This window comes from Sinohyriopsis cumingii, chromosome 12, assembly GCF_028554795.1.
Source record: "Sinohyriopsis cumingii isolate HCF-2022 chromosome 12, ASM2855479v2, whole genome shotgun sequence".
Lineage (NCBI taxonomy): Eukaryota > Metazoa > Mollusca > Bivalvia > Unionida > Unionidae > Sinohyriopsis > Sinohyriopsis cumingii.
This window is the reverse complement of record NC_142972.1, coordinates 35,943,002-35,961,439: the sequence shown is the minus strand read 5'-3', so window position 1 is coordinate 35,961,439 and position 18,438 is coordinate 35,943,002. Positions and strand designations below refer to the sequence as shown.

The 18,438-nt window shown below is 34.5% G+C and overlaps 1 protein-coding gene across 1 annotated transcript in view; it reads left to right on the top strand.

The window, feature by feature from the left end:
* The window catches only part of LOC149786254 (proto-oncogene tyrosine-protein kinase ROS-like), a 90,047-nt gene that overhangs the window by 56,322 nt on the left and 15,287 nt on the right, over positions 1 to 18,438 (top strand). Inside the window, exons 23-25 of the mRNA XM_089976634.1 lie at positions 2,246 to 2,443; positions 3,434 to 3,568; positions 5,636 to 5,790. Of these exons, the coding sequence (XP_089832760.1) occupies positions 2,246 to 2,443; positions 3,434 to 3,568; positions 5,636 to 5,790 (488 nt within the window). The remainder of the gene's footprint in view (positions 1 to 2,245; positions 2,444 to 3,433; positions 3,569 to 5,635; positions 5,791 to 18,438) is intronic.

The window sequence follows — 18,438 nt, the reverse complement described above, 5'->3', positions numbered from 1 at the left end:
ATGTAAACATGCACATGCACATCCAGAAGGATAGAATCATATAAACACACACAACCAGGTTCAGATTGACTGGACCACATAAACAAACACATGTTGGTCTAGATTGCCAGGATCACATTAACACACACATCCAGGTTCAGATTGACAGGATCACATAAACACACACATCCAGGTCCAGATGGACAGGATCACATAAACACACACATCCAGGTCCAGATGGACAGGATCACATTAACACACACATCCAGGTCCAGATGGACAGGATCACATTAACACACACATCCAGGTCCAGACGGACAGGATCACATTAACACACACAGCCAGGTCCAGATGGACAGGATCACATTAACACACACATCCAGGTTCAGATTGACAGGATCACATTGCACACACATCCAGGTCCAGATGGACAGGATCACATTAACACACATAATACATCCAGATGGATAGGATCACATTAACACACACATCCAGGTCCAGATGGACAGGACCACATAAACACACACATCCAGGTCCAGATGAACAGGACCACATTAACACACACATCCAGGTCCAGATGGACAGGACCACATAAACACACACATCCAGGTCCAGATGGACAGGATCACATAAACACACATAATACATCCAGATGGACAGGATCACATAAACACACATATTACATCCAGATGGACAGGATCACATAAACACACACATTCAGGTCCAGATGGACAGGATCACATAAACACACACAAACAGGTCCAGATGGACAGGATCACATAAACACACATAATACATCCAGATGGATAGTATCACATAAACACACACACATCCAGGTCCAGATGGACAGGATCACATAAACACACATAATACATCCAGATGGACAGGATCACATAAACACACATAATACATCCAGATGGACAGGATCACATAAACACATAATACATCCAGATGGACAGGATCACATAAACACACACATCCAGGTCCAGATGGACAGGATCACATAAACACACATAATACATCCAGATGGACAGGATCACATAAACACACACATCCAGGTCCAGATGGACAGGATCACATAAACACACATAATACATCCAGATGGACAGGATCACATAAACACACATAATACATCCATATGGACAGGATCACATAAACACATAATACATCCAGATGGACAGGATCACATAAACACACACATCCAGGTCCAGATGGACAGGATCACATAAACACACATAATACATCCAGATGGACAGGATCACATAAACATACACATCCAGGTCCAGATGGACAGGATCACATAAACACACATAATACATCCAGATGGACAGGATCACATAAACATGCACATCCAGGTCCAGATGGACAGGATCACATTAACACACATAATACATCCAGATGGACAGGATCACATAAACACACACATCCAGGTCCAGATGGACAGGATCACATAAACACACATAATACATCCAGATGGACAGGATCACATAAACACACACATCCAGGTCCAGATGGACAGGATCACATAAACACACATAATACATCCAGATGGACAGGATCACATAAACACACACATCCAGGTCCAGATGGACAGGATCACATAAACACACATAATACATCCAGATGGACAGGATCACATAAACATACACATCCAGGTCCAGATGGACAGGATCACATAAACACACATAATACATCCAGATGGACAGGATCACATAAACATACACATCCAGGTCCAGATGGACAGGATCACATAAACACACATAATACATCCAGATGGACAGGATCACATAAACACACATAATACATCCAGATGGACAGGATCACATAAACATACACATCCAGGTCCAGATGGACAGGATCACATTAACACACATAATACATCCAGATGGACAGGATCACATAAACATACACATCCAGGTCCAGATGGACAGGATCACATAAACACACATAATATATCCAGATGGACAGGATCACATAAACACACACATCCAGGTCCAGATGGACAGGATCACATAAACATACACATCCAGGTCCAGATGGACTGGATCACATAAACATACACAAACAGGTCCAGATGGAATGGATCACATAAACACACACATTCACATCAAGATAGGCACCTTAATTGTGAAAACAATTACATAATTATTGTTTGATTTCATTAACATAATCTAAATACATTTTGTTCTGCTTTATACACATAATAGTGAAGCCTTAAAATTGGAATGCAGCACATACTCAGCTCTTGTTTTCTCTCTATATACAGAGATTTGGCTGCCAGAAATTGTCTTGTTTCGTGTAAGAGTCCAAGCAACATGGTGGTGAAGATTGGAGATTTTGGCTTGGCTCGGGATATCTATAAGAATGATTACTACAGAAAGGAGGGAGAGGGGTTGCTACCAGTCCGATGGATGTCACCTGAGTCTCTCGTAGATGGCGTTTTTACTACACAGTCTGACATTTGGTGAGAGGCCTTTTTACTGTCATTTTGACTTTACCAATTTGAATGCTTGCACTTTAAGCACAGGATATTTTATGGTGCAAGCCATTTTCTTTTCTTCATGTCTTTTCATTTAATATAATAAACAACCCAGGGAATGAGTTGTAATTTGTACAGTCTGCCAAAGCTAGCACAGGGAGAAATAGTGTTATAATAAAGGAATTGTTCACAGTTTGCAATGTTTAAACATTTTCCTTTACGTGATTTTGAACCTAAAAGCCAAGCCTGAGGGTACCCTGTTTTTACTGCCATTGGAAGAAAATGTTGCAAAACAGGTAATATTGTTATGCTTTCATCATTATTCAACTTCTTGAATAACTTGGAAAGAAAATACTTCAATAATTGATTTTTTTTTCTTTTGCAGTTTAATGCATTAGGTAGATTTAAAATGTTTAGGTTGCTCAGTTTTGGCTTAAATATATGAAGCTAAATCTTATCATGCACCCGTCGGACCCTAGAGATGATGGTTGCTTATATGGGAGTTTCAAATGAGCAGGTGAAAAATAGGAATCGTTCTCAAATACACTTGAAATTTCAACACTTGAAAACTGACCACATGAAAAAGCCATGCACCTGTAATTGAACAGAAGCATAAAGATTACCATATATACTTGCTTTTAAGACGAGTCAAACTGCAAACAACAAAGATCCTGAACTGCCATAGCATGACATGACTGTAGACCAGAGTATATATATTTTTGTTCTACTGATTGCTCCTAACAAACTGCACAGACCCAGGTCTGCTGGCACATCATGCTCTGGCAGATCTGGGTCTGTGCAGTTTGCACTTAGACTCAACTTATAAATGATTATAGATAGTACTGAGTGCTGGTTTGTATATTTGTCGATAGTTTTGTGACATAAAACATTCTATAGGTACTGTGCTACAGTTTAATTTGTTTAATTTAATGTTTCTTTATCTTTAATATGTGATATGTTCTTTTAATTTGTCAGGGCCTTTGGAGTTTTAATGTGGGAGGTTGTAACATTTGGCCAACAGCCATACCCAGCCAGAACAAACATAGAAGTATTGCATTATGTGAGATCTGGAGGCTCTCTGGACAGACCCGATAACTGCCCTGAGGAACTGTAAGTACAGAATTTCCTGATCATAAGCAAAGTGACACTCAGCATTTGAACTTACTTCACATTTCATATGAAACTAGTTATAATAAACTGTAATAGACACATATGGCTCAGTCTGACATTCAGTATGGCCAACATGACAGCCATCTTGCAAAATGGATGTTATTGCTATTCCTCCTGAAGAGAAATGGAGGTTTCACCAGTAGATTATTTGTGATGTCTGCTTGATCACAAGTGAAAATGGTACTTATCTCACATCCAATATGGCCATGACAGCATCATCTTACAAATCTTGCTACTCCTCCTATATACATTGTAGATGGTTATATTGACATGGGGTTTTGACTAAGGGACTTACTATGATGTTTAGTTGGACCTAAATGAAAATGATGACTGTCTAACATCCAGCATGGCCACCATGGCAGTCATCTTGAAAATCTTGTTATTGTTACTCCTCTTGAATGGGGTCATATTCACATGGAGTTTTCTACAAGAGACTTGTTGCAAAATTTATGTTTAAAGCAATCAACAGATGTCGTAATAATTGAAATATTTATCTTTTTTCAAGTTGGACCCTAAACCCCTTTCTATGATATTTGTGGGACAAAAATAATAGTACCTTTGGCAATGTCATCATGCCAAGTTTCTTTGTGATTCAATCCATTCATGTACAAGGAGCATGTTTAATTGAAGAAAGTATGTATGGGTCTAAATGAGCAATATCATTTTTTTTTAAATTTTCTTTTACAAGCTTATTTATGTCATGTTTAGCATATTTTTTCTGTACTTAGTCTAGCTGTTATATTTTGTTCTGCATACTTTCTGTGCAGTTAGGGACAGGTTAATTTACTTGGGTGTATGAAATGACTCAGGATGTATGGAATGTTGTGACTGACTTTAACCCCTACACCATTTACTCAAGTTGTTTGGAGTGTTATGTCTGACTTTAACCCCTGTATCATTGACTCAGGGTGTATGGAATGTTATGACTGACTTTAACCCCTGACACAACTGACATGTGAATGGGATGTAATGATTGACATCATTGACTTGTGTATAGAATGTTATGACTGACAATTGACTTGTGGTGTATGGAATGTTATGATTGACAACATTGACTTGTGTATAGAATGTTATGACTGACACCATTGATTTGTGTTTAGAATGTTGTGACTGATACCTTTGACTTGTGTATGTAATGTTATGACTGACACGATTGAGTCATGGTGTATGGAATGTTATGACTGACACTATTGACTCATGGTATATAGAATGTTATGACTGACACCATTGATTTGTGTTTAGAATGTTGTGACTGACCGATTTGACTCATGGTATATGGAATATTATGACTGACACCATTGACTACATAGTATATGGAATATTGTGACTGACACCTTTGACTCATGGTATATGGAATGTTATGACTGACACCATTGACTCATGGTATATGGAATGTTGTGACTGACACCTTTGACTTGTGTATGGAATGTTATGACTGACTATTGACTCATGATGTATAGAATGTTATGACTGACACCATTGAATCATGGTGTATGTAATGTTATGACCGACACCACTGACTACATGGTATATGTTGTTCAAGATAATTGTCATGTTCTTACATCCCAGTCTGATTAAAATTCATATCTTCACTGTGAAGATCTAACAGTAACTACATAGGAGTCATGGTTCTGATGATTTATGTTATCATTATAATCACTAACTTTATCAGCCATTGAAGTCATATATCTTTATGTTTGGGAGACTGAGCAGTATGACTGAAGAGCATCAGTGTGTACTGAATGATTTGATCCACTCTCAGATTTTTGAAAGCTGCATTTCCATTGGCTTATTCAAAGATCAGCAGAACATGACCCCTAAGTGACCACTGTCAGATCTTCCCGTAGGACAGTGGAGATCAGATTTAGAAAGATTGCTTACACGCCAGATCAATTTTTAATAGAATTACTGGATTTTGTATCTTGATAATTGAACATTTAAATTCCTTTAATTTTGTAAAAGAGTTAATAGAAGTTACATCTCAACTTTTTTTTCTTCTTTCCACAGGTATACATTAATGTGTAAATGTTGGAATTTTGCCCCAGAGGATAGACCAGCATTTTTCTATCTTTTACAACAGTTAGAACAGTTCGAGTCCAATTGTCAAAGTATATCTGAGTATCTTGTACCAATACGATCTTCCAATTCACCCATGGCAGATGGTAAGCATTTTGTAAATAATAGCTTCTAATATGAGTATCTTGTGCCAATACGATCTTCCAATTCACCCATGGCAGATGGTAAACATTTTGTAAGTAATAGCTTCTAATCTTCAAACAGAAAAGTTGAAATAAATACAAACCTAAGTAATTACGTTTCTTCTTTATTTACATTATGAGTTGCTTTCTACTTCCTATGGTAACAAAGATAATCTTTATTAATTTAATAAATTGTTGTTTCAGACATATAATTATTCAATTTACTTTAGTGCAGTATGATTTTTGGGAAGACAGTAGTAGTTTAAATGCTACAAAAATGTTAATTTAGTTTGAATTTTTTTAATCTTATATTCATTTAGGTCATAGCAGAGCAAAAACTTATTTTGAATTTACATTTTTTAAAATAAAAATTGATTAGATATTCCTGATGCTTCTACTCAGATTTCAATCTTTAATTTCATATTTTAAAAAAATTATACAGCATCAGTCTCTGTAAAGAATTATCCTGTAATAGAGTTTTGTTTGTTTACATTTTGTTGTGTGTGGTTTCTTTCATGAATTTACTGCAATGTTGCATTAATTTACTAATATTTTTTTCTCACTAATATGAAATTTGGAATTATGATTTTAAAAAATTTGTTTTAGTTTTGTTAATTTTATTTTCTTTTCTAAAGTTTAGACTATTCTAAAGATTTAATTTTTTGCCTTAATAAACAGAATAATGATTGCATTGATAAATAATCAATCCTAACATTTTTTTTCCCCTGTACTTGAGTCTTTAAAATTCCCAACATATGAAAGAGGACTTTTTAAAATTACAAATTCTTTCAGAAATAAGTTATGAAATATACTTTCCTATTGTATATAATTTGATTTTGTTCAACAATACCAGTATTCTATATTTGTTGTACCTTTAAAAACACAAGAATAAATATGATTCTATACAATCAGTACTGCTTTTTCACTGTTGAATTTTGCATTACAATTTTCTTTGCTAAGTGTATTTCTTTGACTTTTTGTTGTGTGTTTTAAATCAGTTTCATTGTGTTCTTATTTTTGGTTAAGATAGCTTATGGTATGGTCCTGGATCCATCAACATTAAAACTATTGTAAACTTCTTCTCAAAAACCACTAGACCAATTTTAATTAGACTCGGCAGAAAACATCCTTGCATAAATGGCTTTTAAGTTTGCGTATTTGATTCTGATTCGTTGTCAAATACATCTGCCAATACTAAAAAGAGAAAAAACCCACTTGAAACAAATTCTCAAAAACCATTCAACAGAATTTGATACAACACATCCTGATATTCAGGGCATTCAGTTTGTTTCTCAAATGAGGCTGATCTGCCATTGAATATGGCCACCATTACAAAAACTGAACATCCTTGAAATGACATTAATCTCTAAAACCACTCCAACGGTTGTTTTCATAACATATGCAATCAATATCTTTGGAAGAAATTTATAGAGAAAGTATTCTACTGACCTAGATTTCTTGGCCAACTTACACCTGCAGTGCAGACCTGCCAAACCTTACGATTTTGCCATAAGTCTTACGAAAATTACCCTTAAAATATGGACTTAGGGCATACAAGCCAAAACTATGAAAAAATGATCATTACCGAAAAATTTGGTTAATTGATTCATCCATATATTATTTGAACCGGGTTTCATATTAGAATTAGTGAAATTAGTCAGGGAACCAGACTAACTTTACAGTATCACCCCAGATGCTTTAAACTGCACCTATTTGTTCATGTGAAGCATCTGCATGATGAAACTGTTGAGTATATAATTTTTTTAAAATGGCGTCCAGAAAGTAATGCATGTTTAAAACAAAAGGGAAAATAAGCTTCTATAGAAAAGTGTTAATAATCGACACAGAAGAATAAAAAGGAGTATTCAGATTCTTGTGAGTAAAAGCTGGAAAGGACACAGTTACATATATTGGACATCACATGCCAATTTGAGTATGTCTTGTGGCAGGAGATATGATTGTTTGTTGTCATATGAAATGGATAAAGAATTTCCTAGAATTATGTCAAGTTGAGAGATAGTAACAAGCCATAGAGTTGCATAGGATTTGGAACTAAAGTTTGTGCAACTGTACAAGTGGTAAATAAAGTCTGTGCATACTTTACAAACTTTTCAGTTGAACATAATGTTTATCGTTGCTGTGTCAAACTTTTAATTATGTTTTCCAGCTTTACAGCAGCAGTTATTGATATTTTTTTACACCTTACTGAAAACTGGTCAGTCTTACGGAAAAAATCAACTTCCTTACCGAGACTTTCTCATCAGGGTTGGCAGGCCTGGCAGTGTGCTGTTAGGCAGAGGTCAGAGTAGTCAGCTAGCAGAGGTCAAAGTAATCAGCAATATCAGATCAGACTTGAAACAAAACAAAAAGAAACTAAACAAAACGCAATTACTCATGCTGAAACACTTCAGATTTAATTGCCATTATTAATCCAAATATGCGAAGTCACTAACTTCCTGGACACTGATTTTCAGAGAAAAAGAAAAATAATTCATGTACCCACCCCACACCCTCCAAAAAATGAATTCCAGTAGTCTGTGAGCAGAGGTCAGAGTAGTCAGTGATATCAGAGCTTGACCATTTTTTGTCAGACTGTAGCCTTTTATTCATTTCTATCTGGTTTTGCATTTAAGGAAGAAATTTGTTTTCTTTTATTGATTTTTTGAGGTTATTATTTATTTATACCTGAACAAGTTTTGATGTGCCTTCATTGTGCTGACTGTGTGATAATAACAAGAATTAACCATTAAATGCCATTGAACAATACTGTATGTTGAGTTTATCTAACATAATGACAGAAAACTAAGGAGCTTGTTGGTCTGTATTGCTGTATTGTTACAATGCACATTATGGTCAGAATTTGAGTCAAATTTAAGACATATTTTGCTCCATCATTGCATTATGCATGCACTTTTCGATTATGAATTTGAGTTTGCTCATGTATAGATACATTCAGTATTTCAAGGTCTTGCCACTACTCTAACAGGTAAAAATAAATTGTGTCAGTTATTTATTTCTTATTCATTTCTTCTAATGTAGATCATTATTTTATTTCTGAAATAAAGAAAAACAATTTGTGGTTCCAGTGTAATTTAAATTTGATTTTAAAAATTTTGTGATAAAGCCATTCTTAATTTTTTAATAAAAACTCTATTAATCATAAGAAATAGGTGTATCATAATTTTGTTTATTAATTACAAAAATCAAGTATATCAGGAAGAAAAAAATTTATGATGATAACTTTAATCACTCATAGTGACCCAGAAAAATATCTAATTATAAATATTCTTCAGGATTATTCCACTCTGCTGTTTTAAAACCTTAAAAAAATTAGGCTCCTTTCTACAAGATTCTTTTTGAATTCCATTTTTGGCTTTTTATATTCTGTTTTTTGGCTATTATATTATAAGAGACATCACAGTAGTTAATAAGCTTAGAAGGAATATTATCAATGAATATTGGAACCAACATTTTTAAAATTTTGCATTTGATGGGTTTGTTTCAAGGGCAATCATAATTTAACTGAATTTTTCATCAAGGTAGACCTTATTTGAGATGGATCTTTAAATGAACATTAAAAAATACATCTGGTCTGCTCATTGTTTTCAGTATGTGTTTTTATTTATTTAATAGAAACAGGTTTTGAGCACATATGCTGAATTTGTACACTTTGTTCTTTCTTTATGTCATCCTATTTTTCAGTTATCTCCCCTTTTCTGGAACTTTTTCCCCAAATACCCATATTGATTACCTTAGTGTGCTTTATTTAATAGGGCTGTGCCAGTAAAACATACTTGGGACCTATGTAATGCACTGTCAATATGGAGTAGTCACTCATAGATGCAATTTAGAATTTTTTATTATTATCTCCATATGAGTCTTGGAGTAGTCAGATTACCCTGGGATATATTTGTCTTTAAAAAGCTGTATGGATGCCATGTATGCTTAGATGGAACAGCCCGATATTTCTCATTTAATTAAGGTGTTGAATTAATTTTGTTTTCTTCTGCATTTTGCTTTATAATTTTGTATGCATGTTTGTATGCATGGCCTGATAGTGTGATATTGTTGCATGTTAGTGGACCTCCTTGAAAGCATTAACAATGATACATTTGGTAATGTTGAGGAGGAGGAGGAATCAGAGGTCAGCCATGGGTTGCAGTTCAAGGGTCAGATGCTGAACCTAGCTATAAATCATGGAGAGGAAGAGATGTCCACCCCTCACAACCAAAAATGTCTGAAGGAAGGTAATCACCTGTAGTGAGAACTAACAACTTGACATGTTGTGAAGAAGAAATATCATTATTGGATTAATTACATAACATTCATATTTTATTCATATCGTAATATAATGTCTAATATATTACTAGCTAACTCCAGACTTGTGAAATGAGGGGATAACATTATTGACTCCTTTAACCACTGGTGATTCTTTTCATTTTTGCCTGAAATTGGGTAGGAAACACATTTTGGGGGTTACTTTTGAATGCATCCAAATGCACCCATTTCTGAGAGATTTTCATTTAGCCAAATGCTTGGGTTATAAAAGATGCTGGTTTTGATTGGCTATTTCCCATCCGCATTTGCAGAAAGGTAAAAATTCAACTAATTTTTATGTCCTGATCCCATTTCACTTGAATCTCGAACTTATTCTACCTTTGCCAAAGGTTCATCTGTCTGTGTGCAGTTTGGACCAGTCTGTTTTAGATCTAAGGCCACAAAGTCTAAAATCCATGTACAAACTCTGGTTCCAAACTGTATTTTTTAATGCAAGTAGAAAATCTTCATTGTTTGGTATCATTGCAGAACTATATCTTTCTCTGTCTATATAATGCCAACTACATTCAGGTAGCTCATATGATCTTGATATTGCAGAGCTTGGAAGTGGGCTATAGCCTCATGACCCATAAACATAGCATGTCAGGTTAATGAGATAAATTTATATTAAAAAAACAAGAATGGATTAATTAATCAATTTGGTCAAACAGCCTTCAGTGAAATGAGCAACTGAATGAATGAATGCAATTTCAGTAATAAGTTTTCATAGAGATTCGGTTTTGCACAATTCCCACTGTTTTAGACCAGAATTTTTGAAAAATAACCCAAGTTTTGGCAGACATGTGAACAAATTGATTACTGTAATTAAAATTCATTGATTGGTGTTGACATTTCATTTGATTCCAGCATGATTATTTACATTATAACACAGTATATGATATGCTATAACATAACACATTGTAACACAGTCTATGATATGCTTTAAGATGACATAATAAATTGTAATACAGTGTTATTCTATGAGATAATACATTGTAACACAGTCTATGATATACCATGAGATGACATACTACATTGTAACAGTCTATGATATGCTATAAGATGACATAATACATGCAGAGTTACATGGACTGTTATCATGAATGGTCATTAAGTTAAACTGGCTATTATCATAAATGGTCATTATGTTACACTAGTTGTTATCATGAATGGTCATTAAGTTACATGGGCTGTTATCATGAATGGTCATTATGTTACACTGGCTGTTATCATGTATGGTCATTACATTACACTGACTATTATCATGAATAGTCATTGAGTTACATAGGCTTGTTATCATGAATGGTCATTATGTTACACTGGCTGTTGTTATGACTGGTCATTAAGTTACATTTGCTTTTATCATGACTGGTCATTAAGTTACATTGTTATCATGAATGGTCATTAAGTTAAATGGCTGTTATCATGAAAGGTCATTAAGTTACATGGGCTGTTATCATGAATGGTCATTAAGTTACACTGTCTGTTATCATGAATGGTCATTAAGTTACACTACCTGTTATCATGAATGGTCATTATGTTACACTGTCTGTTATCATGAATGGTCATTAAGTTACACTGGCTGTTATCATGAATGGTCATTAAGTTACACTACCTGTTATCATGAATGTTCATTAAGTTACACTGCCTGTTATTATGAATGGCTCATTGATAATACCACTTCCTGCCAGCATATATAATTAATATCATGTCCTATATGTTTCATATCTAATTTCCAGTCATGCAAACCCCTCGTGTTGTCATGTTTTCATTTAGAAGGCATTCCTACTCCTTTCCTTTTTAGACTTTTGATTCCGATTGTTCATATCTGAATTGAAACAAGAAGAATATTTCATACATGTTCATCCTGTATATTTAACTCCTTAAACACCCTTTTTTATTTTGTTTCCATCTTCACAGATGCATTTCCATTTAAATCAAGCTATGAGTATATTTCAGACATTAAACAATTACTTCACATCATGACCAAAACATACTAGATTGCCATGGCATTTCAGATTGAAAATTAAAATCTGATACAGTAACCAGTCAAAGATAATAATTTTCTATATTGTCTCTCTTTTTATTTCTTATATTGCTCATAGACCAGAAAAGCTTATATAGATGTTCAGCCATTAGCATAAATTTGTTATTGATGCTCCTTATAAGCTACTTGGTGGTTCACCATTAAACTTGATACACATATTTTGTCTTATGGTTTAGTTGGTTCTAAATGAAAATGCTGCTGCTCAGACATTCAAATATGCCCACCATGGTAGCCATCTTGAAAATCTTGTTATCACAAATCCTTCTGAATTGTTTATATCAAATTTAATGACTTTTTATGTCTAAATGATCTTAATGAAAATGTTTTCAAAATGGCATCCTGAAAATCTTGTTATATCTACTCCTTCTGAACCGAAAGTAATATTGACACCAGGTGACTTCCTACAATATATAGTTCATCCTAAATGAGAATGGTCTGATCTGACCTTTAATATGCCTTCCATGATGGCCATTTTGAAAATCTTGTTACAGCTGTTTCTCCTTGATGGATGGTCATGTTGACATGGAATTTTCAGCAAAAGACTTCTTGTTGGTCTTAAATAAAAATGGTGCTGATCTGACATCCAATGGTCACCATTCTGAAAACCTTCTCATCACTACTTCTCCTAAATGGAAAGTCAAATCAACATAGGAATTTCACTAGAATTCTTTTATGATGTTTAGTTGGTCCTAAATAAAAAAATAATGCCAGTCAGATCTCTAGTATGACCACTATTGTGGCTAGCCTTAAAATTTTGTTATTACTATTCCTCCTAAAAGGATGGTCATATCAACACATGGTTTTCACTGAAAAGACTTCTTATGTTTAGATGGTCCAAAATGAAAATGGTACCAATCTGACAACCAGTATGGCCACCATGACAGCCATCTCTGAAACCTTGTTATTGGTACTTCTCCTGAATAGAAAGTCATATTGACATGGACTTTTCACCAAAAGACTTCTTATGATGTCTGGTTGGTCCGAAATGAAAATGCAAATCTGACATCATATATGTCCACAATGGTGGACAAATTAAAAACCCTGATACTCTTTCAGAATGGATGGTCATATTGGCATGAAGTTTTCATCAAAAGACATGGTCTGTAGTTGGTCCTAAAATAAAATGGTGAAGGTCTTACATCCAAAACGACCACAATAGTGGCTATGTTGAAACTATTATCACTAATTCTACTGAACTGATAGTCATATTGACATATGGTTTTCACCAAAAGACTTCTTATGATGTCTAGTTGGTCCTAAGTGACAATGGTGCATACAGTTTCTTAAATCTAATGTCAAAAATGTAAAACACATTTTCAAAAATATTTTTTTAATACAGAATTAATAAATTTCAATAAAACAAGTTATTTAAATTAGCAATGTAATACACTTTAGGGATTTTAATTAAATAATCTGTAAATTAAAGCTGAAGAAAATATAAAACAGAAATAAAACAAGTAGCACCCTAAGTATATGAAAAAATTGTGGACAAAATTAGCTTGGAAAGCAACTTAAGTGTATGCAATTGTGGAACTTATTAGAATCCTTAATAACACATTACAGATGGCTTCCTGCTTTATGGGTATTGATTTTGTATGTTGAGAAACATGTACACCAATAACCTTAATATTTCCATACACTTAAGTAGGTAAGATGGACTTTTGTATTGGGGATATGAACAAAACTTAAGACTTTGAAATGGGCTTTGCCAATCAAACTAGGTGTTGATTATGCATCTGACAACCTATTTAATCTCTTTGCCAAACAGAAATTAACCATGACCAACAAATACCTTAAAATGTATTGCCATATTCAAATGTCTGACATATTTGCTGTTTTATTATTACATGTATACGTATTTTATGGCATTTCATATTCAATATTATGAATCAGAAATGTTAAATTTATATTTTGTATGCTCAGTATTCAGTGAAGAAAAAGAACAAGAAACCAACAAAAATCAATAGCCCACCATAAATACTTAAGATTTAAATGCCATTATTAATCCAAATATATGGATTCTCTAACTTTCTGGACACTGATTTTCAGTTGATAAAAATCTACCCCACACCCTCCAAAATATGAATTGCAGATTTTCTGCACAGTCTGACCAAATTTGTTTCATTTAATTTATAAGTAATGGTATAATACATCTTACACATAGGATGCTTACCGTTTCACCCAATATTGTTTAGAAGATACTAGACATTGAACAGAATGCACAAATTAGTATTAGTAACATGATTTGTTTAAGTAATTATAAAGATAGTCTATAACATGTTGTTGAGTAATACTAACAAGTTCTTTTCTCAAAGGAATTAAAATTGGATCAATACAACATTGTTCACTTTTATTAAATGAAGTGGGAAAGGTATGTAAGCAAGAAATCTTATTCCAACTGATCAACCAGATTGTTTAAGCATGAGACCCAATTACACATTATTTTTTTAAGCCAAAAAGAAAATATGTCATCTGACTGCTCAGAATTTTTCTTACCACTTCTCATTTTCAAAAGAATTTGCTTTCACAAGCTTCCATATGTCAGTAACCCAAATGAGCACAATCAGAACAACTTGGGCCTCTTGTTAATTGGGGTGGGTAATGAATGATTATTACTACAGTGCTAACAGATTTATTGCCTGCCAATTTCTTGCCAACCTCACTTTTTGCCAATAAGTTGTCATGTTGTGATTATGTTGCTCTTTTAATTCCACATTTACCTGCCACTCATGCTATCTACCAAACATAATTCATGTGCAGACATCTTTACAATGGTGGTAATTGAGCTCAAGCACTTTCACTGACTATCTTCTTACCTAGGAGATTGCCAACACTTAAGCCAAATGCAAAAGATTAGTGACAACTTTTATCCTTGGAGGTAACGACTGGTGAAATCGGAGTCCTCATCCTGCATGTACATTTGGAGACATCGAGTTGGGGGAAATGAAACCTGCTATCCCCAGATTATAAACATCCCAATTTTCCAGTGTAGCTTTGTGACTGATACTCTGTACTTCACACTTTACATTGTCTGCTGGTTTACTCTATGACACTTGTGTGACAAACAAAATATTGGAAATCACCTTAGATTATTTATCTTTTCTGCTTGATAGCATGGGATCCCCCTTTAGATTCACTTGTGTATAAATGTCAGTTCTGCACACATGTTTGTAGAATATTTTTTAAATATTCCCCATTGAGAAAATGACAAAGTCATATCATTTCAATTAACATGTTTTTCACACAGGAATGCAGCTTTAAGATGTCTGCAGCTAATTGAAATGTTACAATGATGATTAAAAAAATGCATGCACATATAATATTATAAGGCCATAGACTCCATGTATCTTGCACGAACTCACAAAATGGCCTCTGGCTGTGTTCTGATAACCCTGACGTGTTATGGAGATGACATTCATTGGAGAATTTATGTACACTACATATTTACCATATTTTCCCTCATATATCCCGTGGGTTATACCAGATTTTACAAACCCCGCGGGGGCGGGGGGGCGGGTTATATAAGGGTGCGGGCTATATCACAAATTTTTTACACGTAATAATATTTCAATATACTGTTTGAAAAACATAACTACATAACTTATATATTGTTCTAGTTTTGTGACTGACAATTGGTTCCTCCTCATAAATTTATATACCCAATGCACTCCTCCTTTAAAATCATCAATGTGCTTCTCTGCTGCCATGAGTTTGGCCTTCAGTTTGATGGCAACTGTCGAGACTGGTCGGTTGTTTTCCCTATTGCCATGCACTTCAGCATACGCAATGGCAGTTAGCTTGAAGTCGGCTGTGTAAGACTTTCGTTTCGGCATTTTTTAAATTAAACAGAAAGAAATTATTTAAACTCGAATCTACAATTAAAAAGAATACAAGATTATCTAGAAATGTCTGCGTTTATGTAGCCTGTAGTTGAGGCACAGCTCCTATAGACAGCCTACGCGCACAAGCACTGTGTACCGAGCCTGAATACCGGCAGTTAATTGACGTCATGCGAGCTACATTCGAAATTGACAATTGTGGCATTCAGCCTCAGGACCTCACACCATTGCATATCCGGCTCACAAGTACCTGGCTTCAAAATTCAAATCTGCCAGCTGCCAGCGGAATATAGTGGAGGCAGGGTGACTAACTTGAACTGATGCAGAGGGATGAATATGGACCGGGGCCGACTGACTTGATAGCATAAATACAAATTTGCATGTTGGGCGGGTGAGTGAAAATGTAGTACATAGTTGTAGTATCGTTCGTCATCCACATGTGAGCATTGACGAATTCGGTCCTTCTAAAAACAGTACTGGTAGACAATGTGAACATACACAGAAAAGTTCATCAATCTATGGTTGCGGGTTATACAAAGGTGCGGGTTATACCAACGATTTTTTACACAAAACCCCAAAACCCGCGGGCTATATGAGGGTGCGGATTATCTGCATCTGTGGGATATATGCGGGAAAATACGGTACATCAGTATGCTCTCATAATCATCCTAAATTGTCTTATTTTTAACCTTGGTACAGCGTACAGCACTCCCTCAATAATGCACCTTCATTCTAACACTGTTCCTTTTATAAGTTGATTATGGCCATAGATCTTATATCATAATGTAGTTACAGAAGTGTAAGTATAATGTACTTAATTATAAGGTGGTCTCACTACAAGGTAATTTACTTTATGGCTCCCTTGGACAGAATTATAACAAGGGAGTACTTAGGTTCATTATAAGACAGTCTCACTACAAGATAGTATATTCTATGACATTATGAGTACTGTACTTCATTATAAGGCAGTCTGATTAAAAGGCAGCATAATTCATGTTACCATTATGATGACAGAGTACTGATCATTTTCGGGTCCTCCAGCAAGGTAGTATACTTCAGGACAGCACTTTAATGAGGGAGTACTGTACTTCATTGTAAGGTGGTCTCACTACAAGGCATTATAGTCCATGACCACACTATAATGAGGTTGTATTGTACTTCATTTAGCAGTTTTGCTACAAGACTGTCTAGTCCAAGACAGCATTATAATGCTTGTGAGTACTTCATTATAAGGCAGTCACACTACAAGGTAGTAGACTCCAAGGCAGCACTAGCATGAGGGAATACTGTCATTCATTATAAGGTGTCTCGCTACAAGTTAGTATACTCCATGATAGCATTATAATGAGGGAGTACTGTCATTCATTATAAGGTCTCACTTCAAGGTAGTACACTCCATGACAGTATTATAATGAGTAAATACTGTCATTCAATTTAAGGTGTCTCACTACAATGTAGTATACTCTATGGCAGCATTATAATGAAGGAATAATGTCATTCATTAAATGGTGTCTCACTACAATATAGTATACTCCATGTCACCATTATGATGAAGGAATAATGTCATTCATTAAACGGTGTCTCACTACAATGTAGTATACTCCATGGCAGCATTATAATGAGGGAGTATACGTTATGGCAGTATACAGAATGGCTGCAATTGACAGTGTTATAATGATGGAGTGCTGTAATTGCTCTCTTTAGTGCACGTTTAACATTAGTAAATATATTTAAATAATATCTAGATAAATACGTACCTGTGTGATTTACTTTTCAGCATGTTATCATCATTGCTAACTTTGGCATTCTAGTAGAAAAGTTTGGGTTTTTTAAAATTTAAATTTAAGCCTGTTTTCATTTCATTATATTTATTTCAGTAGCAAGATTACCTTGTATTTTATCTCAATTTTAATGAGATAGTAAGAGAATTTGTTGTGCGACTTTAAAAAGTATGATCATGTGAAAAAGATTTAGCTCAAAAAGACTGTAATATAAGAAATTCAAAGATACATTGGAGGCACATCATTACTTATAGGTAGCTTACTGTAATAAAGAAATTCAAAGATACATTGGAGGCACATCATTACTTACAGGTAACTTACTGTAATAAAGAAATTCAAAGATACATTGGAGGCACATCATTACTTACAGGTAGCTTACTGTAATAAAGAAATTCAAAGATACATTGGAGGCACATCATTACTTACAGGTAACTTACTGTAATAAAGAAATTCAAAGATACGTTGGAGGCACATCATTACTTACAGGTAGCTTACTGTAATAAAGAAATTCAAAGATACATTGGAGGCACATCATTACTTACAGGTAACTTACTGTAATAAAGAAATTCAAAGATACATTGGAGGCACATCATTACTTACAGGTAGCTTACTGTAATAAAGAAATTCA